At 39.1% G+C, this 24,444-nt stretch overlaps 1 protein-coding gene across 12 annotated transcripts in view; it reads left to right on the forward strand.

The window, feature by feature from the left end:
* Positions 1 to 24,444, forward strand: part of PREX2 (phosphatidylinositol-3,4,5-trisphosphate dependent Rac exchange factor 2) — a 287,172-nt gene that overhangs the window by 205,203 nt on the left and 57,525 nt on the right. For 11 of the 12 annotated variants that reach the window (XM_082433590.1, XM_082433586.1, XM_082433589.1 and 8 more), the window contains one exon: positions 13,694 to 13,808. In XM_082433590.1, coding sequence (XP_082289716.1) covers positions 13,694 to 13,808 — 115 coding nt within the window. Of the gene's footprint in view, positions 1 to 12,743; positions 12,782 to 13,693; positions 13,809 to 24,444 lie in introns of those variants that run through there. The other variant, XM_082433584.1, reaches the window with a different exon arrangement.

Here is a 24,444-nt window from a genome sequence, read left to right on the forward strand (position 1 = left end):
TGGCAAGAATACATTTAAGCAGAGAAAAATTTCAGCACAGAGATCTTAGGAGTTATTAGAAGGTATTTTCATTTATGTGATAGGGTCCATGTAGGTAATAAAAGAATCTGCAATGAAAAGAAATAAAAAAGAAAAAGAAATTGAGCAAAAATAGACCTTTGGAACTATGTTAGGAGAATAATTTAGCCCAAAATATGTTAAAAGCCATTACAGAGATCAGTAGTTTTAGAAGAAAGGAAAGGCTGCTGGTCTGGAATATTAACTTTTATAGGGTTTAACCAGACCTTGCCCTTGTTAAAGGCTCTTCATTTCTTTTCCTTTATTTCTCTGTTTTAAAAAATTCTGTCTTTGAAATCATTACTGAGATGACAGATGGCATTAATCATCTTTTCTAAAAAAGTGATTACATTTGTGACACACCAACCATAAATAGCTGAATATTCATACCCAGCAGCCAGTGTGCATAGGGAAAAAATGATTTTGCAAGTAACCTCTATTTTATAACTGTGGCTAAAGCTAATTTAAAAAGAATCCTGAAATATATATGATTTCAATGAGTACACTATTGCTTTTACAGTGTAACGTAAAGAAAAACTCTAGCAAACATTAGGTTTTAGTATTCACACAGCAGTAAAATATGAAAAATGATTTGATGAGGCGACAGTGGAAACACTTCTGCAGTGGAGGTCACAGATAGGTAAAGAAGACTGGAAAATAGTCTGTCTCATTAAAAATCTGTCAGTGATAAGGTTGTTTATTTAAAGGAGTTGCAGAGGTTCCGCTGCATTCATAAAACTCCCATGAGGAATCATTAGTAACTCTGAGTTTTCATCAGCTTTAGAGAAGCACAGGAAATTCAGCCCTAGTTTGAGCAGCGATTACCATCTGGTAATTGAAAGTGGTGGTAAATGGGAGAGATTCCAAATGGAGTCTATTCCTGGGATGAAAGTTTAATTGAAGGGTTTTAGTTTTGTGGGTATATGAGTCTTTGTTAGCAAATAATAAAGAGAAAAGTAGATGAATTTGAAAATTTCCTGGGAAATGTATTAGAGTCAGGGCTCCTAAGGTTGTCCGTGGTACCATGTACCTAGAACAAGAAGCAAATGTCCTGCCTTCTCGTTTTTTCTTGTCTGCATGGATCCTTGGGCAAAGGAGGGCACATGGATGAATGGGGCCCCCTGCAGAGATGGGACCAACTAGTAAATCAGGAATTCCAGGGTTGGAGGCAAGCAGGGTAAACTTTTAGGGAACGTACATTGCTGAAAACCAGAGCTGCTGGAGAAAAAGAGTCTAGGCAGACAAAATGGCAAAAAGGCAGATTTCCAAGGTTAGGAACACAGAAACAGCCAGACAGAAAAGTCAGCGCAAAGCATAACCAAAATGCTAGAAGGTAAAGATCACACTAAAGCAGTCTTCTAGAATTACTTCCTACAAGTCAGAGAATTAATCCTTTTAGGATCCCTGAGCCCTTGGTAAGATAAAACAAGTAACTATAAACCGGGTGAAAAATGGGAGTCCAAGGAGGATAGATATCCAGGGTCCCTGGCTTGCTTTCATGCTGTCTCTCCGTGGTTCTCAAGCTGGCTGCCCTTTAATCACCTTGGGAACGTTTTAGAAAATACCCATGCTTGGTTCCTTGGTTCCACACCGAACCAGTGAAGTCAGAATCTCTGGGAAGTGGGGCACGAATACCAGTATATTTTAGAAGCTTTCCAGGTGATTCCAATGTCCACCAAGAGTGAGAAAGCACAGAGCTATGTGGATTATAAACCACTGTGCAGTCATCTAGTTAATCTTTGCTTAGTTACATTAATCCATTTCACAAGTGTTTGACACTTCTAGATTCTGGGGCGCCGGGGCAATGAGAACTGGGCCTTTTTGCTTCTGCGTTGTTAGGTCATTAGGACTCGGGCTACACCGAGAAGGAGACGTGATTTGGGTGGGACAGTTTTTCTTAGCGGAGGCTGAAGATGCCCTGTAGAGCTGACAGCTGAGGGATGTCTTCTGGCCATCACAGCAGCTGGGCGAAGAGCCCTTCATTTCTGAAAGGGGATCTGAGTGGGTAGCTTTATAGTATCTGCCGTAGTCCACATCTTGATCTATTTCTTTGTGTAGGGAGGGTGTCCTTCCTGACTGTGATGGGCCTCTGTTCCTGGGGGGATAATTTAGCAGCGTATTAATGGGACAGGCTATAGTCCTTGCTGCTGCACATGGTCTTGGGGCTACAATAGATTCTCATTCTCCCTCTTATGCCATCCTTTGTACGGTAGCCTTGTTCTCAGCCTGAGCCTCTGCTGGTCTCGGTGGCAAGACTAAGGCCTTCAGCCCCAAGAGGCCTGATTCCCTGGTGTCACTATGCCCTTCTCAGGCCAGGATTGCTGCGTGTGTTCATTTACCATCAAACGTGGGCGAGGGGGTACCAAGAGGGACCTGAGCGGATTACCAGGATGCCAGATATATTCCTGCTTGTCCTCGTTATGTAACAATAGCCCTACTTCCTTATGATGATCAGGGTAGATTAACCTGCCAAGACAGTGATTTCTTTTCTTGTTGGATGGTGCCTTGGCACAAGGAGACTCAGGTGCCCGGGTGTCAGCCAGAGTTTACAGTTCAGTGGGGCCCCTTCTTTGTCTCCTAGGGAAAGTGTGCCCCTTTGGGGATCGGGACCCTTACAACTATGGTGCCAGAATTTCAGGGATGGGAAGCACACATTCCCCAAGTGAGCCACTGGAATTGATAAGTTTCCCAACACTGCCATAAAAATGACCACAAACTGGGTGGCTTAAGACAATAGAAATTTATTCTGTCATAGTTCTGGAGGCTAAAAGTCTGAAACCAAGATGTTCACAGGCCATGTCCCCTTGGCAGGCTCTAAGGAAGTATCTTTTCTTAACCCTTCTGACGTCTGGTGGTTACCAGCATTCCTTGGCTTGTGGCAGCATAATTACAGTCTCTGCCTCTGTCTTCACGTGGCCTTCTTCCCTCTGTGTGTCTGTCTCTTTGTCTCTGTCCAAATCTCCTTTTTCTTAAAAGGACAACAGTCATTGGATTCTGGCGCACCCTAATCCAGTATGACCTCATTTTAATTTGATTTCATCTGTAAGACCCTATATCAAAATTAGGTCACATTTGCAGCCACCGGGGGTTAGGACTTTGTCATATCTTTTTCAGGGATACAGTTCAACCCTCCACAGATGCTAGCATGGTTATTTCTGCTTCTACCCTTGGTTCCTAGACCCATGTATTCTACCTCTTTGGGACATGGCGTCAGATAAAGGTCTTTTTTTTAGTTATGTACTATGTCCTGGAATGTGGTATCCCCTCCTTGTAAAGTGTTGTTAAGTGCCTATTCCCTGAGTCTCTGGTGGTGATTTTCCTTAAACTAAATGGGACATGCGATGCTGGTTCCATTTCCACAAGCACATTCTTGGGGATATTTGGTTTCTTCACCCCCTATGCAAAAAGCTGGCACCCAAAACTGTTACTCTTAACTTTTACCTCTTTAAAAGGTGTCTTTCTGTTCTCAGAGAGTAATTAAAATCACCCAGAAACTTGAGCATTTTCTCTTTTTTAAACAAAGGGAATATTTTGTTATAAACGTTGTCAAGTTTCTAAGTTACCTTCATTCACGCGTTGTTTTTTTTTTCCTGCAAAATTCTTCTTAAGATCCTTTAAAAGATGAATCCTTTAGTTTTCCATTTGGGTTTTGCACAGTATTTATAATCAAAACATTAAATAGCTTTTGAAAAGAGGAAGGAACAATTCCCAGAGTTGAGATTTCCTGAATGTTAAGAGTGGGTACCTGAGCCTGTGAACCCACCTCTGTTCACAAAGCAGCACAGCCTTTTGCAATGTTGGTCACGGCAACATGGACAAAACTTGCCTTCCTCACAAATGTTGCGACCAATTCTGAGGAATTCTGACCAATTGTGACCATTTCTGGAGATTTGTAACAGTGCGTATGTAGTGTCTTATTTAACCAATAAAGTACCATTGTTGCACTATCAGAAGAGGGTGTTAGTTGATTGACACTATTCTTCAAATTGTTCCTCAGAGATTTCTGATTAACGCCTTTCTTGAAAAAACCATGAAATGCATTTTGAGTGAGTGGAAGAGAGGCTCATTTTCAGTCTTAGAATAATTTAATCTTTAATTTCCGCTAACATTCATTATGTTTTCCTTTTTTATGGACTATACCTACATTTAATGGAATGTTTTGCTTCTAAATTCGAAAGTAGTAGAAGTAAAACAAGCAAACAAATTCGAGTTGTATTTTAAATACTGCTTTTAATTAAGTGCTTTTAAATAAATTAAATATTTATTCAATCAAATATGTCAATACTATTTTTAAGAAATATTATACGGATGAGAATTAAGAAAAGTAGACAAGAAAGTGCGAAAGAGGGGTCAAACTTTGAAGTTTGGACATTATTATATATTTAACCTTTTTTTTTTTTTTTTTGCTGAGAATAGAAATTTAGTTTGGTAAAATGTCATTCCACTCTCTTTATTAAAAAAATAGCTATAAATAGCCAAACTATTCACCTAAAAAAGGGAATGTTGTTCTCCTTCCTCTACTTTGCCATGCACAGTTTACTTTTTAAATATAAAACTCATCTTTTTTTTTAGTTCATTTCCCTAAAACCCTCTACATGAGCCATAAAATATTGCTGAGACTCTTCACAACACTGTTAAACTCTTTTCTCATTTTTAAAAAAAATTTACATAATTGTGAATCTTAACTGGTGTTAATTTGAAAATGTCATTAAGAAATATAAGGAAAACTTGTTTTTCTATTGTAACAAGCTTTTAGAGCAGGACTGGACATTCTGGCCAAAGCTGAGCCATCAAGACTTTATAGAAACTAGATCCCAGGGGTTTTCTTGTTCCCTCCCACTCCCGACTCCCTGCCTCTAGTTCCACTGTTGCCCCTTCCTGGTGGTCACCTTCTGGTCTTTCTGACCTTAAATCACAAATTGAAGTGTCCTTGACTGGACCTACTCTTAGTTCCCCCAACTTCCTGTTTGGCTAAGCACACTCAAGCATCATCTATATCTCCTGTGGAAACTGAAGTAGATCATGCCTGTGGGGCATTGGGCACCTTGCCTTGTACAGAAAATACATTCCATAAATGATAAGAATAGTCATGGGCTCTCTTAATACTATTATTTAATTTAATTATTTCTCAAGAACCGTAATTAGTAAGTGCTCTTATTTTCCATTTCACAAACGAGGAACCTGAGGATCTCAGATATTAATTAACATGCCCAAGGTCACACTAAGTTACTAAGCAGTGAAAGTTATCGTTTTACTCCAGTGCAAGGACTTTCATTATTAGCTTTACAACTTGGAAGAGGAATTCACATTGAAGGATGACTATCGATAGACTGAATCCTCCTGGAATATTGGCCTTTCGCAAGTAACACTTTGTTAACTGAAGGGAATGTGGCATGCATTTAAGGATTGTTTTATCAGAAAGACTTCCTGTGTTTCTTGTGTGTATTCAGGCCCAGAAGCTCGCTGAACCAGTTGTGAATATTCTAACGAAAGCAGAAGTCATAAGGAATAAACAAATAAATAATCCTTGAAAGAAGCCCACAAATTCGATTTTCTGTACTGAAGCAAATGTAGGAAGCTTTCTCTCTAATTTCCCACAAGTGCTTTGCTCAGTTATAAGCCAATAATGCCATTAAAAAAAAATTAAATTTAGCAATACTCTAAAACTTTTGTCACTTCTTCAAAGCTCTAGAAATCTGAATAGTTTAGAAAACACAACACACCTAAAATTAATTAGCAGTGACTTTCCTATTTTTGCCACCAAAATGGTGATGTTTTTATCAATTTGAGGAAACATTATTAGTTTAGAGACTATTGCATTTAGCAATTTTGAAAGATTATTCTTTTATCCATTTTGAAATAGTCTGCTGAAAATTGAGGCTCATCAATAATTTCAAGGGGAGATAATTTACGTTTCCAAATTGGATCCATCACCGTTCCTGCCATTTCTGGCAGCCTCTTGAAAGGAAATCTTGTATTTCTAGGCACTTTCCTGTAATTCATTTCCTCTCCAAAAGGTTAAAAGTACCACTGCATAAAGTTTAAAGGAAAAAGAAACAACCAAAAATGTTAGTTATGAAAGAAATATATATTACTCAAAAGACATTTAAAATTAATGGGAAGTTATGTATGTGTTTATGCTTATTTATTTTTAACTAAAGTAACTGACCATTGGAGTTGAAGTAGTATTCTAAGATTTCTCTTTATCTATACATCTTGTTTTTTGTTTGTCATTGTTGTTTTTATTTATTTATTTTTAAACATCTTTATTGGAGTATAATTGCTTTACATTGTCGTGTTAGTTGCTGCTGTATAACAAAGTGAATCAGCTATACATATATGTATATCCTTATATCTCCTCCCTCTTGCGTCACCCTCCCAACCTCCCTATCCCACCCCTCTAGGTGGTCACAAAGCACTGAGCTGATCTCCCTGTGCTATGCGGCTGCTTCCCACTAGCTATCTGTTTTACATTTGGTAGTGTATATATGTCCATGCCACTCTCTCACTTTGTCCCAGCTTACCCTTCCCCCTCCCCGTGTCCTAGAGTCCAGTATATATGCGCCACATCTTCTTTATCCATTCATCTGTCGATGGACACTTAGGTTGCTTCCATGTCCTCGCTATTGTAAATAGTGCTGCAGTGAACATTGTGGTACATGACTCTTTTGGGATTATGGTTTTCTCAGGGTATATGCCCAGTAGTGGGATTGCTGGATCATATGGTAGTTCTCTTTTTAGTTTTTTAAGGAACATCCATACTGTTCTCCATAGTGGCTGTATCAATTTACATTCCCACCAACAGTGCAAGAGGGTTCCCTTTCCTCCACACCCTCTCCAGCATTTATTGTTTGTAGATTTTTTGATGATGGCCATTCTGACTGGTGTGAGGTGATACCTCACTGTAGTTTTGATTTGCATTTCTCTAATGATTAGTGATGTTGAGCATCCTTCATGTGTTTGTTGGCAATCTGTATATCTTCTTTGGAGAAATGTCTATTTAGGTCTTCTGCCTATTTTTGGATTGGGTTGTTTGTTTTTTTGACATTGAGCTGCATGAGCTGCTTCTTTATTTTGGAGATTAATCCCTTGTCAGTTGCTTCATTTGCAAATATTTTCTCCCATTATGAGGGTTGTCTTTTTGTCTTATTTATGGTTTCCTTTGCTGTGCAAAAGCTTTTAAGTTTCATTAGGTAGCATTCGTTTATTTTTGTTTTTATTTCCATTTCGCTAGGAGGTGGGTCAAAAAGGATCTTGCTATGACTTATGACATAGAGTGTTCAGCCTATGTTTTCCTCTGAGAGTTTTATAGTGTCTGGCCTTACATTTAGGTCCTTTAATCCATTTTGAGTACATTTTTGTGTTAGGGAATGTTCTAATTTCATTCCTTTACATGTAGCTGTCCAGTTTTCCCAGCACCACTTACTGAAGAGGCTGTCTTTTCTCCATTGTATATACTTGCCTCTTTTATCAAAGGTAAGGTGACCATATGTGCGTGGGTTTAGCTCTGGGCTTTCTATCCTGTTCCATTGATCTATATTTCGTTTTTGGGCCAGTACCATACTGTCTTGATTACTGTAGCTTTGTAGTATAGTCTGAAGTCAGGGCACCTGATTCCTCTGGCTCCGATTTTCTTTCTCAAGATTGCTTTGACTATTTTGGGTCTTTTCTGTTTCCATACAAATTATGAAATTTTTTGTTCTAGTTCTCTGAAAAATGCCATTGGTAGTTTGATAGGGATTGTATTGAATCTGTAGATTGCTTTGGGTAGTATAGTCATTTTTCACAATGCTGATTCTTCCAATCCAAGTACATGGTATCTCTCTCCATCTGTTTGTATCATCTTTAATTTCTTTCATCAGTATCTTATAGTTTTCTGCAGCCAGGTCTTTTGTCTCCTTTAGTAGGTTTATTCCTAGGTATTTTATTCTTTTTGTTGCAATGGTAAATGGGAGTGTTTCCTTAATTTCTCTTTCAGATTTTTCATCATTAGTGTATAGGAATGCTAGAGATTTCTGTGCATTAATTTTGTATCCTGCTAGTTTACCACATTCATTGATTACCTCTAGTGGTTTTATGGTAGCATCTTTAGGATTCTCTATGTATAGTATCATGTCATCTGCAAACAGTGACAGTTTTACTTCTTCTTTTCCGATTTGGATTCCTTTTATTTCTTTTTCATCTCTGATTGCTGGGGCTAAAGCTTCCAAAACTATGTGGAATAATAGTGGTGAGAGTGTGCAACCTTGCCTTGTTCCTGATCTTAGTGGAAATGGTTTCAGTTTTTCACCATTGAGAACGATGTCGGCTGTGGTTTTGTCATATATGGCCTTTATTATGTTGAGGTAAGTTCCCTCTATGCCTACTTTCTGGAGGGTTTTTATCATAAATAGGTGTTCAATTTTGTTAAAATCTTTTTCTGCATCTATTGAGATGATCATATGGTTTTTCTCCTTCAATTTGTTAATGTGTTGTATCACATTGATTGATTTGCATATACTGAAGAATCCTTGCATTCCTGGGATAAACCCCACTTGATCATGGTGTATGATCCTTTTACTGTGCTGTTGGGTTCTGTTTGCTAGTATTTTGTTGCAGATTTTTGCATCTGTGTTCATCAGTGATATTGGCCTGTAGTTTTCTTTTTTTGTGACATCTTTGTCTGCTTTTGGTGTCAGGGTGATGGTAGCCTTGTAGAATGAGTTTGGGAGTGTTCCTCCCTCTGCTATATTTTGGAAGAGTTTGAGAAGGATGGGTGTTAGCTCTTCTCTACATGTTTGGTAGAATTCGCCTCTGAAGCCATCTGGTCCTGGGCTTTTGTTTTTTGGAAGATTTTTAATCTCAGTTTCAATTTCAGTGCTTGTGATTGGTCTGTTTATATTTTCTATTTCTTCTTGTTTCAGTCTCGGAAGGTTGTGCTTTTCTAAGAATCTGTCCATTTCTTCCAGGTTGTCCATTTTATTGGCACAGAGTTGCTTGTAGTAATCTCTCATGATCCTTTGTATTTCTGCAGTGTCAGTTGTTACTTCTCCTTTTTCATTTCTATTTCTATTGATTTGAGTCTTCCCCCTTTTTTTCTTGATGACTCTGGCTAATAGTTTATCAATTTTGTTTATCTTCTCAAAGAACCAGCTTTTAGTTTTATTGATCTTTGCTATTGTTTCCTTCAATTCTTTTTCATTTATTTCTGATCTGATATTTATGATTTCTTTCCTTCTGCTAACATTGGGGTTTTTTGTTCTTCTTTCTCTAATTGCTTTAGGTGTAAGGTTAGGTTATTTATTTGAGATGTTTCTTGTTTCTTGAGGTAGGATTGTATTGCTATAAACTTCCCTCTTAGAACTGCTTTTGCTGCATCCCATAGGGTTTGAGCCATCGTGTTTTCATTGTCATTTGTTTCTAGGTATTTTTTGATTTCCTCTTTGATTTCTTTAGTGATCTCTTGGTTATTTAGTAGTGTATTGTTTAGCCTCCATGGGTTTGTATTTTATACAGTTTTTTTCCTGTAATTGATATCTAGTCTCATAGCATTGTGGTTGGAAAAGATACTTGATATGATTTCAATTTTCTTAAATTTACCAAGACTTGCTTTGTGACCCAAGATATGAACTATCCTGGAGAATGTTCCATGAGCACTTGAGAAGAAAGTGTATTCTGTTGTTTTTGTATGGAACGTCCTATAAATATCAATTAAGTCCATCTTGTTTAATGTGTCATTTAAAGCTTGTGTTTCCTTATTTATTTTCATTTTGGATTATCTGTCCATTGGTGAAAGTGGGGTGTTAAAGTCCCCACTATGATTGTGTTGCTGTCGATTTCCCCTTTTATGAATGTTAGTATATGCCTTAAGTACTGGGGTGCTCCTATATTGGGTGCATAAATATTTACAATTGTTACATCTTCTTCTTGTATTGATCCCTTGATCATTATGTAGTGTCCTTCTTTGTCTCTTGTAATAGTCTTTATTTTAAAGTCTATTTTGTCTGATATGGGAATTGCTACTCCAGCTTTCTTCTGATTTCCATTTGCATGGAATATCTTTTTCCATCCCCTCACTGTCAGTCTGTATGTGTCCCTAGGTCTGAAGTGGGTTTCTTGTAGACAGCATATATATGGGTCTTGTTTTTGTATCCATTCAGCCAGTCTATGTCTTTTGGTTGGAGCATTTAATCCATTTACATTTAAGGTAATTATCGATATGTATGTTCCTATTACCATTTTCTTAATTGTTTTGGGTTTGTTATTTCAGGTCTTTTCCTTCTCTTGTGTTTCCTGCCTAGAGAAGTTCCTTTAGCATTTGTTGTAAAGCTGGTTTGGTGGTGCTGAATTTTCTTAGCTTTTGCTTGTCTGTAAAGATTTTAATTTCTCTGTCAAATCTGAATGAGATCCTTGCTGGGTAGAGTAATCTTGGTTGTAGGTTTTCCCCTTTCATGACTTTAAATATGTCCTGCCACTCCCTTCTGGCTTGCAGAGTTTCTGCTGAAAGATCAGCTGTTAACCTTATAGCGATTCCTTTGTGTGTTATTTGTTGTTTTCCCCTTGCTGCTTTTAATGTATTTTCTTTATATTTAATTTTTGATTGTTTGATTAATATGTGTCTTGGCGTGTTTCTCCTTGGATTTATCCTGTATGGGACTCTCTGTGCTTCCTGGACTTGATTGAGTATTACCTTTCCCATATTAGGGAAGTTTTCAACTATAATCTCTTCAAATATTTTCTCAGTCCCTTTCTTTTTCTCTTCTTCTTCTGGGACTCCTATAATTCAAATGTTGGTGCATTTAATGTTGTCCCAGAGGTCTCTGAGACTGTCCTCAATTCTTTTCATTCTTTTTTCTTTATTCTGCTCTGCGGTAATTATTTCCACTATTTTATCTTCCAGGTCACTTATCCGTTTTTCTGCCTCAGTTATTCTGTTATTGATACCTTCTAGAGAATTTTTAATTTCATTTATTGTGTTGTTTATCATTGTTTGTTTGCTCTTTAGTTCTTCTAGGTCCTTGTTGAACGTTTCTTGTATTTTCTGCATTCTATTTCCTAGATTTCTGATCATTTTCCTATCATTACTCTTAATTCTTTTTCAGGTAGACTGCCTATTTCCTCTTCATTTGTTTGGTCTGTTGGGTTTTTACCTTGCTCCTTATCTGCTGCGTACTTCTCTGTCTTCTCATTTTGCTAACTTACTGTGTTTGGGGTCTCCTTTTCGCAGACTGCAGATTCATACTTCCCGTTTTTTTTTGGTGTCTGCCCCCTGTGGGTAAGGTTGGTTCAGTGGGTTGTGTAGCCTTCCTGGTAGAGGGGGCTGGTGCCTGTGTTCTGGTGGATGAGGCTGGATCTTGTCTTTCTGGTGGGTAGGACCACATCCGGTGGTGTGTTTTGGGGTGTCTGTGACCTTATTATGATTGTAGGCAGCCTCTCTTCTAATGGGTGAGGTTGTGTTCCTGTCTTGCTAGTTGTTTGGCATGGGATGTCCAGCACTTGAGCTTGCTGGTCATTGAGTGGAGCTGGGCCTTAGTGTTGAGACAGAGGTCTCTGGGAGAGCTCTCGCCAATTAATGTTACATGGGGCCAGGAGGTCTCTGGTGGACCAATGTCCTGAACTCGGCTCTCCCACCTCAGAGGCTCAGGCCTGACACCTGGGCAGAGCACCAAGACCCTGTCAGCCACACAGCTCAGAAAAAAAGGGAGAAAAAAAAGAAAGAAAGGAAAAAATAAAATAAAGTTATTAAAATAAAAAAATTTTTAAAAATTATTAAAATAAAAAGTAATAAAAAATAAAAATAAAAATAAAAAATAAAAAAGGAGAGCAACCAAACCAATAAACAAATCAACCAATGATAACAAGAGCTAAAAACTAAACTAAGATAAACATATAAATCAGAAAGTAGTCAGTCACGTACAGCAAACTCCCAGTCTACAGTTGCTCCCAAAGTCCACCACCTCAATTTTTGGATAATTCATTGTGTATTCAGGTATTCCACAGATGTAGGGTACCTCAGGTTGACTGTGGGGATTTAATCCGCTGCTCCTGAGCTTGCGCAGAGAAATTTCCCTTTCTCTTCTTTGTTCGCACAGCTCCCGGGGTTCAGCTTTGGATTTGGCCCCGCCTCTGCGTGTAGGTCACCTGAGGGCGTCTGTTCTTCGCTCAGACACGACAGGGTTAAAGGAGCAGCTGTTTAGAGGGCTCTGGTTCTCTCAGGCTGGGGGGACGGAGGGGTACGGAATGCGGGGCGAGCCTGTGGTGGCAGAGGCCAGCTTGACGTTGCACCAGCCTGAGGTGCCCCCTGCGTTCTCCCGGGGAAGTTGTCCCTGGATCACAGGACCCTGGCGGTGGCGGGCTGCACAGGCTCCCGGGAGGGGAGGTGTGGATATTGACCTGTGCTTGCAAACAGGCTTCTTGGTGGCTGCAGCAGCAGCCTTAGCGTCTCATGCCCATCTCTGGGGTCCGCGCTGATAGCCGCGGCTCGCGCCCATCTCTGGAGCTCTTTTAGGCGGTGCTCTGAATCTCCTCTCCTTGCGCACCCCAAAACAATGGTCTCTTGCCTCTTAGGTGGTTCCAGACTTTTTCCTGGACTCCCTCCCGGCTAGCTGTGGTGCACTAGCCCCCTTCAGTCTGTGTTCACGCAGCCAACCCCAGTCCTCTCCCCGTGATCCGACCTCCGAAGCCCGAGTCTCAGCTCCCAGCCCCCGCCCGCCTCGGCAGGTGAACAGACAAGCCTCTCAGGCTGGTGAGTGCTGGTCAGCAGCGCTCCTCTGTGCGGGAATCTCTCCGCTTTGCCCTCTTCACCGCTGTTGCTGCGCTCTCCTCCGTGGCTCCGAAGCTTCCCCCCTTCCGCCACCCGCAGTCTCCACCCGCGAAGGGGCTTCCTAGTGTGTTGAAGCTTTTCCTCCTTCACAGCTCCCTCCCAGAGGTGCAGGTCCCATCCCTATTCTTTTGTCTCTGTTTTTTCTTTTTTCTTTTGCCCTACCCAGGTGCGTGGGGAGTTTCTTGCCTTTTGGGAAGTCTGAGGTCTTCTGCCAGCGTTCAGTAGGTGTTCTGTAGGAGTTGTTCCACGTATAGACGTATTTCTGGTGTATTTGTGGGGAGGAAGACGATCTCCACGTCTTACTACTCCGCCATCTTGAAGGTCCTCCTCCTTTATCTATACTTCTTATTTCATAATCTAATTGCAGCTGCAAGAGAATGTGAATATGCATGGAGAGTGACAAATTCAATTTTTTTACTCTTATGTATGTTAATACACATTTCTGCCTCTCATTCATGTCCATATATATGTATATATATGTTGTGTTTATATATGTGTATATATACATTTGTGTGTTTATATATGTGTAAATAATATATATTAAGTTTGAGTTTAGCTTTGCAAAGAACATATACAAAATTTTTAAAAGAATAGAAGACAGTGTAAGTTAGAAATTACCTTTGCCTACTTAACAGAGATAATTACCAAATGTTTGATATTTATTTTGAGCAGAAAAATGATTTTTATTTATTTTTGGACTGGTTAAAGCTTGTTTCTTGCATATGTGGTCATATTTGGTGCTGTTTAATACATTTACTAATAATAAGATTACACTAACTGTGGAGAAATTGTGTTATAAAATCACATGAAAAGTACATTTACTTGTTTTCACAGCACTGGAGAGCATGGAAGGATATTATTATAGAGACAATGTTTTGGTGGAAGAATTTCAAGCCCAAATAAATGCAGCCTCCCTGGAAAAGGTCAAACAGTACAACCAGAAGCTCAGGTATGTCATTGTTCAATTAACAGAAGAATTTCCAGTTTTAACAAGAGCAGATGAATAAAGCTTTTGATGTTATTCATTGTATTAGATGATTGATGATGATATTTCTTTTGATATAAAGTCCTCTTATTTAGGGTTTAATGTTTCAGATATTCTAAGGGGTACACTTTTTGCAAATAAAGTAGAAAAAAATTTTAAAACTTTTCATGCTGTTGTCTTAATTTCTGAAGAAGATCAAGAGATTAATTATTTAGTAGACCGTTTCCAGGAAAAAAAAGCATTGCTTTATAGTGGTGTCTCCTAGGAGGTTCAGTGGATTAAAGGTAAAATAGGTTCCTTTATGTACCATTAAACAGCTGGCACCCTGACACCAAGAGATGAATATGTTTAACATGGAAGATATGATAAAAAAGGTACTACTTGATATTGGAAAAAGTATCTACTTTCAGATAATATTACGTTTTATTGTTTTTTCCTCTAAAAATAATCTTGCTGGTATTATGATCAATGGCAGGGAAAAATTAATCACAGTAAGTGAAAGATATTATAATTTAGAAGCTTCAATTTTCAACCAATTATTAGCATATATAGCTCCCTTTTATAAGTTACTGTGTTAACAGGTCACTTTTTAAAATTACTAACCGATTATGGCTTTTATTTTTAAAAGAAAAATACATTTGTTCTACCGTAGGCCTTAGTAACTCAAAAATACTCTTGTGATTTTTTTTTTTTTGGTTTTGTCTACGATATGGCTAAACCGTGAAGATAAATTAACTCCTAAAGTTCCTGGTGCGTGGAGGCGTTGGTTCTTGTGATTACTACCGGGTCGGCTTTGTTTCACTTTGAATGCATTATCCCCTTACCCTCACCTCACACAAACCTGTCCCTTTTCCTAGGTTCTTTATTTCATACCATCATTTTGTCATCTTCTCAAGTTCTCAGCCTCAAACCCCCAATATCTGTTTGATTTCTCATTTTCTTTTGCTCCTAAAATGTAGTTGGAGATCCTGATGATTCTGACTAAAATGTCTCTTAGACTACCCTAATTTTATTACCTTGTCTAGATCACTATTTCTTAAAGACATATAATGGACTGACCCCTTTCACAGGAAAAAAAAAAAAAAAAAGTGAAAATTGAATTCTTCAATACCGTGTCTCCTAAGAAATACTGACTTAAGAAGATAAGTCGCATCTTGTGAACATCTCTCATTTGAGTACCATTATCATAAAAGAAAAGTTTTGCCTTCATAACTGATAAAATATATTCTTAGGTTATCTTTCAAATAAGGATACAGAATGAAAGCATTTATATAGAACATGTGGGCCCTGAGAATACATCCCGAGTTTAGTTTGAGAAAATGGGTCTGGACCACTGCCATAGCATCCCAAATAATCTCCCGTCTCTAAGAACCAGTGTTGTTCTAATCTACTTAGGATTTTGCTTCCAGATAATAATTTTAAACCATGTGTCTTACCACGTCACTCTTCTGCTCGAAGCATTTAGTGATTTCTTATTTCCCCCAAAAGGAGTCACAAGCTCCTTAGCCTGGCAGTCAAGGTCTTTTATGACTTGGTCTAAGACTTCCTTTCTCTGCCTGTGTGCCAGCCAGGCCGTATTCTCCTCGTTTCTAACCACACCCTCGACTGTCCTTCTTCCCTGACTTTCCACACTTCACTTAGCATCTGCTTCCTGTCTCCAAATGTCTATAAAGCTACTATTTATATGAGTGAATGTCCAACTCTAAGATAGCGTCCTTCATAAAATATTTTTGTTCTATTATTGGACTGGGATGAGGCCCAGGCATCCAATTATTTAGAAGTCGCCTAGGAGATTCTAATGTGTTGCTAGAATTGAACACCAGTTCCCTGGATCAGGGAGTCAAAGTATGATCCTCAGACCAGCAGCATCGGTATCATCTGCAAACTTGTTAAAAACATCTCCTGGGGGCTTCCCTGGTGGCGCAGTGGTTGAGAGTCCGCCTGCCAATGCAGGGGACACGGGTTCGAGCCCTGGTCTGGGAAGATCCCACATGCCACAGAGCAACTGGGCCCGTGAGCCACAACTACTGAGCCTGCGCGTCTGGAGCCTGTGCTCCGCAACAAGAGAGGCTGCGACAGTGAGAGGCCCGCGCACCGCGATGCAGAGTGGCCCCCGCTTGCCACCACTAGAGAAAGCCCTCGCACAGAAACGAAGACCCAACACAGCCATAAATAAATAAATTAAATTAATTAAAAAAGAAAAAAGCTTGCCTTCAATTTAAAAAAAAAACAAAAAAGGAAACATCTCCTGGGTGGGCCCAGCAATATGTGTTGGGACAAGCCTTCTGGGTGATTTTCATCAACTCACACTCAAATTTCAGAGTCACTGCCTGAGGCTAAATGAATGTCAGATTTCCCTTCCAGTCTTCCATTTTAATACTTTCTTTTACTTTATGGCTATTATAGAATTCAGTTCTTCTTCCTGATGATACAGTTACGTGTACAGATTCCTTATCTTCTTTATTCTGTTGTAAGCTCTTTTGAGATGAGGGTTAAGTTTATCTTACTGTTTCCCATTGTGTTTATCAAAGTATTTTGCATAGGAAGCTCTCCATAAGTATATGTTTAGTTGCATTAAATTATCTAGCTATAACTAGCAGAGAGAAGCAGGGGACGAGGCATAGCTTTCACATGCCTGTGGATCTTTTTTTTAAACAGAAATATATGCTCATATATAACAGATACATGAAAAGATGTTTAAGATTCTTTGTTAAGAAAAACAGCCTGTGTGCATTAATTGCATGCTATCCTCTTCACATAAGAAGACATTTTAATGTATCTTTCCTGAAGAAAGCAGTTTTAAAAGTACAGACTTCTCAGTACAAATTGTGTGCCTTTGTCAGCAGTTACCAGCTATATATCCTTCTTGCTGCATATTAGATTTCCTTTGCACAGGAAGACAATTATCTTCCTCTTCACTCCCAGTAATGCCTTCTCTTCCTGCTGATTTCTTGAATAAGGGTGTTATTTTCTTCCTTAATATTTCCTGTTACTTGTAACCACAAAGACTCAGAGGTTGCTTTTGAACAATCTGTTCTCGGTTTTCAGAGCCAAAGGCTGACATTGACCATTTCTTTAAAGGAGCTCTTAATGTCTGCCTTAAAAAAATAGCCCTCAGGTGTCGCTAGTTCCTCATAGCCCTAGAGCCTTTTTAACAATTCCACTGAAAACCGTTTCATTCTGGATGTTAATTTGTTTATTTACTAATTAGACATCAGAAAAGGCCTCACAACAAACAAACATAAGGAAATAAGAAATCACTAAATGCTTTGAGCAGAAGAGTGACGTGGTAAGACACATGGTTTAAAATTATTATCTGGAAGCAAACATACAAAGGCCTTACAACAAACAAACATAAATAAGCTAATATTTTATTGGAAAGCATTGTTTAGATTACAAGTTTCAGAAACCAAACTCAAACTGGCATAAACAAAATAATGGATTGGCTTATTTAACAGGTATATCCAGGGGATATGGCTGCTTCAGGCACAGCTGGATCCAGGGGTATGGGTCTTCAAGATACTCTTTCTCTCTCTGTCTCTTCTTGGTACTCCTTTCCTCTGTGTGGGCTTCATTTTCAGGCAGACTTGTTTCACATTTGGGTAAAGATGGTCACTACAGACCAGTGTTGCATTCAAAGAAGAAGAGAAGGTGCCCCCTCTATCCCTCCCACCCCCAACAACTAAAGGTTCCAGCAAAGGACCTGGTCTCATTAGCCAGACCTGAGTCATGTGCCTGTTCCTAGGTGGGCTTAGCATCACAGAAGACCAATGGGCTGTCACAAAAAGCACAGGGTAAGAATACTGGACAAGCTGAAACAATGGATTCCACTTCAGTTACAGAGGTTTCTTCAGAACAGCAAAGAATAGGTGGAAATAATTTGCTACTTAAAAGAAAATATAATGTAGCCATAATACCTACCAATTTTTAAGAACACGTTAGAAGTCAGTAACAATACTAGGTAAGTTATATGGATTATTTAATAAGCCAGTGAGTTCCGTATTATCATTTCCATTTTAAAGAGAAGTTACACAAGTTTACCCAGATAATAAGTGGTGAAACCAGGATTTAAATCAAAGACGTTTTTCTCTTTAAAGTCCATAATTTTTGTACTATATTAGGCCATCTCAATGAATGGAGTGAACATTATACACTACAAACAAATTTTCTGTTACGAAGGTTTGGTGTCAGATATTATCAAATGCCTCCAATTGCTCTGATTCTGTACCATTTCTTCACTGAATGTTCATGAGGTTTCCATTCTTGTGAGAATGGGCAAGACAAAAAAATGAGCAAATAAATCCATAAACAACGTATTGCAGATAGTGAAAAGTGCAATGAAGAAAATCTAAAACTAGTTTCTATAGTAGGAGATTGGACATTTAGAGCAGGTAGTTAGGAAGGAGTTAAACATTAGGTGGTATTTCTTTTTTTTTTTGGTCACGTAGAGTGGCATTTGGGATCTTAGTTCCCCGACCAGGGATCGAACCCGTGCCCCCTGCACTGGAAGCGAGGAGTCTTAACCACTGGACCACCAGGGAAGTCCCTTAGGTGGTATTTGAAAGGAACCTGAATCACAGCTAGATGGCCTTGCCAGAGTATGGGGGAAGATCTTTCCCAAAGCAGAGAATTGACGCATACAGGTCATGGCAATAACTTATCATGTGTGAGGAAGACAAAGGTGGCCAGGGCGATCCTAGCACATTGAGAAGGATGATAGGTGTTGAGAGAGATGTGTAGGGGTCTGGTTATGTAGGGCTGTAGGCCATTGTGGAGGTTTGGATTTTACTGTAAGGAAAGAAGCCATTGGAACGGTTTTTATCGAATTCCTGCTGTCCAGTTATATCTCATGCATCTGTTGCAAATAAAATTCAACTGGTTGAAGTCTTCAGGAAGCAGTAGTGAAGCATGCCGAGGCCAGCTGGCTGTTCTGAGAGTTTCTCCTCCAGTCTCCAGGGGAATTCAGATGAGGTTGTACACCTGGGGACTCTTTGCCACGTGCGTCAGAGCCCTGACACTGGTTGCCTGCAGACACCCTGGGTTAGTTGTTACCCTCAGTGAACAGGATCGAGCCAGCAGAAATGTCTTACAGCTGTTTCTAAAATATATCCTCCTGTGCCAAGTCAGGTAAAGTTCTTCATTGATTTCCTTCAGACTCTTAAGAAGTCCAGCATGTAAATGTCTAACTCAGAAATTCTAACCAAGGAATTCCGGAAGAGGGGCATTCTTATTCCCTCCCTTCACCATGCTCATGCTATTTTATTCTCTCTTTTCTAACTGAGGCTTTCCTTTGTATTTCCTCTGGCCATGAGCCATTATCCCCATTAGCCTCATTTTTTCCTACCTTACGTAAATGTAATTTACCATTACCAGACCCTTTCATTTTAATGTATCCTGTTTATTGGCAGAAGGCACCACTGCATGGTGACTAATGAGATAAATGTAAATGTGAATAATATTCCTCGTATTAAATTACTCCTTTCAGTTTGAGGGGTCTAGATGAGCTTTTTTCAAATATTATTTTCAGTATAAAGTCAACATTAAAATAAAAAAGAAAAATCAAAAGGAAACAAGTTGTATATTAGTTACTGAGACCATTTAATATTTTGGTAAAGCTTCATACTGAATTTCTTAGGGCTTATGATTTGGGATATCTAAATGTAAATTCATCATCTTTACAGAAAGCAGACAAATAAATTATTCAAAGCATATATTCCCTTAAGGTGTGCCTTTTTCAACAAAGAATGGCACATTTTCTTTAAAGAAAGTTTCAAAAAGCCAAAATATATTTTATGTAACAAATAGAAGGAAGATAGACATTTTATTTATGTTAACAAGAAATGCTACACATATATCAATCTCAGAGTCATATATTTGAACAATTTTTTCAACTGAGAATTGTCTGGCCAGAAACATGTATGTGTTTTGGCCATTCCCATGATAGCACCTCTGTGAAATATGTCACTTCTCTCTACCTCTGGAGGGAAAAAAAGTGAGTATGTTCTCCTGGCACGAGACAGATATGAAGAATGGCATGGACTTACTACCATTTCATGTCTTTACAACTATCAAACAGCATAAGAAAGTAAAGAACAGCAGGACATCAGCCTTTCGATCCAATCTGCAGTCCTAGGGACGTTCCCAAGCAAAACTTGGGTCCCCTTGCCTAATCCACAGTAAAGCCAATCCACTGACACTGGGTTGTGGTCAAGGAGAATCAAGGAGAGTTCAGCATTTTATGCAGTCACCAAGCAAGGAGTCCAGGCAGCTAATTCTCAAAAGGCCCGAACTCCCCGATGGCTTTCACAGACAGGTTTTTAAAGGTAGGGTGAGGGAGCGGCTTGCAGGGTGTGTGATCAGCTCGTGGACATTCTTCTGATTGGTTGGTGGTGAGGTAATTGGGAGTCGACATCATCAGCCTTCTGGTTCCAACCTGTCTGGGGTCTAGTGCTTGTGCTTGTGGTCAGCATACAGTGAAGTTCTTCCACCTGGAGGGGGTTTCAGTATCTGCAAAACAGCTTAAGGATATGGCTCAGAGTATTCTCTGTAGCTGTTGAGGAGCTAAAGACCCTTGACTTTATTTAATGGCTAAACAATTTTTATTTTGTCTTGCTTGGCTGTTTTCCTTTGTTTCTGCATTTTCTCACTTCTCTGATTAAGTTTTTTCTTTGGAACTTGGGGAAGGCCTTGGAGGCCTTTTCTACAAGCAAGAGGCAGATGGTGGACATGGTGGGGGGCAGGAGTCTGTCCCCCAAAGGCCCTATAGGGTCCTGCTCCATTACAGGCACATCTTCCACCCCATCTCTTTCTTCCCTCAGAGTCTTCAATTCATAACACACTGTTTCCCGTTCCTTGTTTTGATAGCAAACAGTATACCCACGTTTGAAACAGAAAATTTTGCTTCTATTGACGAGGAGCTGTGGAAACTACCTTAAATCAACAAGAGTAATGAACTTAGTAAAATCTGAGAGAGAGCCAGAGAGACAGAGAGAATATCAATTAAAATACAGATAATGCCTTTGTCCTTCAATTGTTTCTCTTTATAAAGCTGCAGATTTTAGAGTTATTCTTTTTTAATTAACTGGAAACATTCCAGATGCATAGTTATCTCCTCTAGAGCGGTTTTATATTTGCTTTCCATCCTATCTTTCAGCCGAATTCCATTTTTTATAACTTAAGATACAACCACATTTCTGTTTCTCTAAGACTAGCTGTAAACTAAATATGTATATTCATTTTATTTCAGTTTTCAGATTAGGAGTATGGAGTTTTCAGAGTTGTACTTTTTTTTTTTTTTTTTACGTGGGAAGTGATTCTTCAGTAGAAGGAGAAAACAACTAAATCTACAAAGAATTTGAATTTGTTTACAATGCTTAAAAGTGTACTAGGTTTCTTTCCTATATCTGACGTATAGAAAGGATCTATATTTACAAAATAGAATTATACTTAAGTGTCATATTCTTGCACAATATAAGATTAAAGGAATTGCTGGATACTTGTACCCCCACCAAGTATCAGGGGCATGAATGAATTATTTGAGGAAGTGACTCTTTCTCTGAAAGAGAAGTTGGGGTTACAGTGTTTAAGGGAGAGGGGATGGGAGATGAAGTTGTGGGGAAGGGGATATTTTCCAGCAGAGAGAATAGTATGTATGAAAATCCTAAAGGGGGGAGGAGAAAGATGAAGTGTTCCAGAGGCTGGAATTCAGGAGAAAGAGGGGCATGAAACAAATGTAGGAACAGAATCAATATGCCCTCATTTACCATCAGCTCTTCCTCAGCTTCTTTCAACCCAGTTCATTCAGGACACACTCCAGCCCTATTTCCGTGTGCTGAAAGAGTATAATTATTTAGGACCCATCTCAAAATTGTCTTCCTGTAGGAAGCCTTCAGGTATAGCCTCATCTGGAATTACTTGGGTTTCTTCCTTAAAACTCTTTGAAAGCCTCTTTGTTTTCATTTGTTTGATTTTGACTTGTGGGCTATTTACCTGCCTGTGTATATATGAGGGCAGCCAGGTCCCAGTTCCCCACTGTGTTTGGTACATAGTAAGTACCGTAAAAATATTTGAATTGAATTGGAAATCAGGTTAATTGCAATGTATTGGTCTTCTTTGGGTGGGGTATTTTATTGAATTTATTCCTGTATCCAGTCTGCTTCATTTTCTATTCAGAAAATTCTGGGCCATTTGAAGGGTACAGATGCTGTGAGTCTGTTGGAGACCTCTCCCGAGAAAATTCATCAGCGTAGCCAAGGTTCACACATTTCACATGAGACAAGATCAGACAAAGCTGAAATTATAGTGGCACTTTTAAGAGCAACATATCTCTTCTTTATTTGAAAAATGCTATAATTCCATTAAACGTTGCCACCATTACTTTCTGAAAATATGATATAGTTGCCTATGTATTTATGCATGTAATCTTATTTAATTATCTGGACTGTACTTATTTCTGTCTGAATTCAAACTAATTCGTTTGCCCTTGAGAAGTTGTAATTATGTCTAATATTTATTTTACTTTTACATTAAAGGAATTTTTAATTCAATTTTTAGATAAGGGCAACAAACGAGATTAGAAGGACTTAACTCTGAGTTTTCACATTTTTGTGATAAGTCCATTGTGATGATGTTTATCAAGGATGAATAGATTTTCTGGCTGACAAATAGAAGCAAGTAAAATCATCTTCAATAAGAAACATTTGAAGAGAATTACCTCTCTGCAAGCTAAGGAAAGCTATTGTTTTCACCAAAGCAAAGGGAAGATCAAAGTACCTTATGTTCAGAATTTCCCAAAGGATAAATTAGAGCTGGAAGTATCAAAGAGAAAATAAGCACACCCTGAAGAATCAGTTAGAGAAATACACTCTGTGAGGAAAAATGGTCCGTGCTTATGGAAGCAAGACTGATTCTTATTTTTAACTCTGCTGACTTTTCTAGCTGATCACGAGGACAGTCAGTCTTTAAAAAATATATTCAAAGCATCCTAGTCAAGCTCTTTCAGTGAATTTTTTTCCTATTGCTTTTGTTCAGTTCCTTTTTGCTGACATTTCAAACTTCTTTGGTTTGGTGGATGGACCATGGAAAGTGAGTGAATCACAAATTATCCTTTCAAAACTTTACCCCTTCACCAGTCAGGAAATTTAGCTTGGGCCCAAAGCTTTTGATAGAAAAGACATAATTGTAACTTAGAAGAAATTTATATGGATTTATTGAAAATCATAATTTATGTGAAGAGTAAGAGCCTTATGTTTGTAAATTAGCTGTCTAGTTATATAGACCACCCAACTTCAACTGAGGGCAAAGTTCTATCTTACATAGGTTCAAGTTTGTGAAGTTCTGTCGGTCATTCAGGAAGAAAATCAAACACATCTTTGCTTGGCTTCTGGTAATTTCAGCCACAAGGACTTTAGTTTCCGTTGCTTTAACCAATTCCTTCCCATCTTTCTTGGTACACCTCAAAATCCATCCTCCCTGAGAGGTCTTCCCACCTCCCTAAGACTAGTGTTTTTCCTTATTTTCCCTTTATAGGCATCTGTTATAACATTTATCACATTATGCTTTATATTCTTTTTATATGTATCTGTTTCTCCTTTTCACCTTGTCTTTCTCTTTTTGGTTTACCCATTGCTGATAAGGTATCTATTCATAGGTGATTAATGAATGCTCGTATGTAGATGATTTGGGGCAACCAAACCAGAACACAGCACATAAACAGTGGTGGGGTCCTGACTGACATCATGATGATTTTCGACAGAATGTCTGGTGAATGGTGTGGGCTCTGATGTCAGTATTGAATGGGTTTGGAAATATTCCTATGTTTCAGCAGTATTTATTGTGCACCTGTATGCAAGTGCAGGAATGTGTACAGTATTGGGGATACAGAGATGAGTTAGACAACATGACCTTGTGAATCTGAAAGGGGAGGAAGAGTTGATGTGGTGAACGGGTAATTTTGAAATTCTCTGCTAACCACCATGGTGGTTACAGGATGCCCAGGGAGTGTAGAAGGGGAGCGCTTAGGAGAGACCAAGGACGGGGGAGTTCAGACAGATAACTGCTGGCGGGAGAGATGCAGGACAGAAGAGAGGCTGTTTCAGTGGGAGGGAGTGATAAGAGCAAAGGCATTGCAGAACCGTGACAGGTGAGGAGGGGCAGAAGGGAGGCAGGAGGGGGGTGGGCAGGAGCAGGCCACCGGGGACCTCAGACACCCGCTGGCTGAGGAGCTTAGGCTGAAGCCTGTAGGTGAGACTATTCACTTGTGAGTTCTAAGTGGCGAGGGAGCAAAACATCTTTAACTGAGCAGCCTGGGGATACCACTGAGGGCCAGTTAGGGGTGAGGACAAGACTAGAGTCAGAAAGACTGATTAGGAAGCTATGAAGATAGTTCAGGCAAGTGTCAATAAAAACCCTATGCAGATAGAAATGGAGATGGAGAAGAAGGCATAGATTTTAGCAATATATGAGAACTAGGGGGAAAAAGTCTTCTCCACTAAATACATGGTATGTTGAGAGGGAGACAGAGACATACTGGTTTGGGTGCCTGGATTATTCTCTGATATCGTGAGGAAACAAGCGGAGAAGCTCCTTTGGGGTTGTAGTG

This window comes from Balaenoptera physalus, assembly GCF_965194825.1.
Source record: "Balaenoptera physalus genome assembly, chromosome: 17".
Lineage (NCBI taxonomy): Eukaryota > Metazoa > Chordata > Mammalia > Artiodactyla > Balaenopteridae > Balaenoptera > Balaenoptera physalus.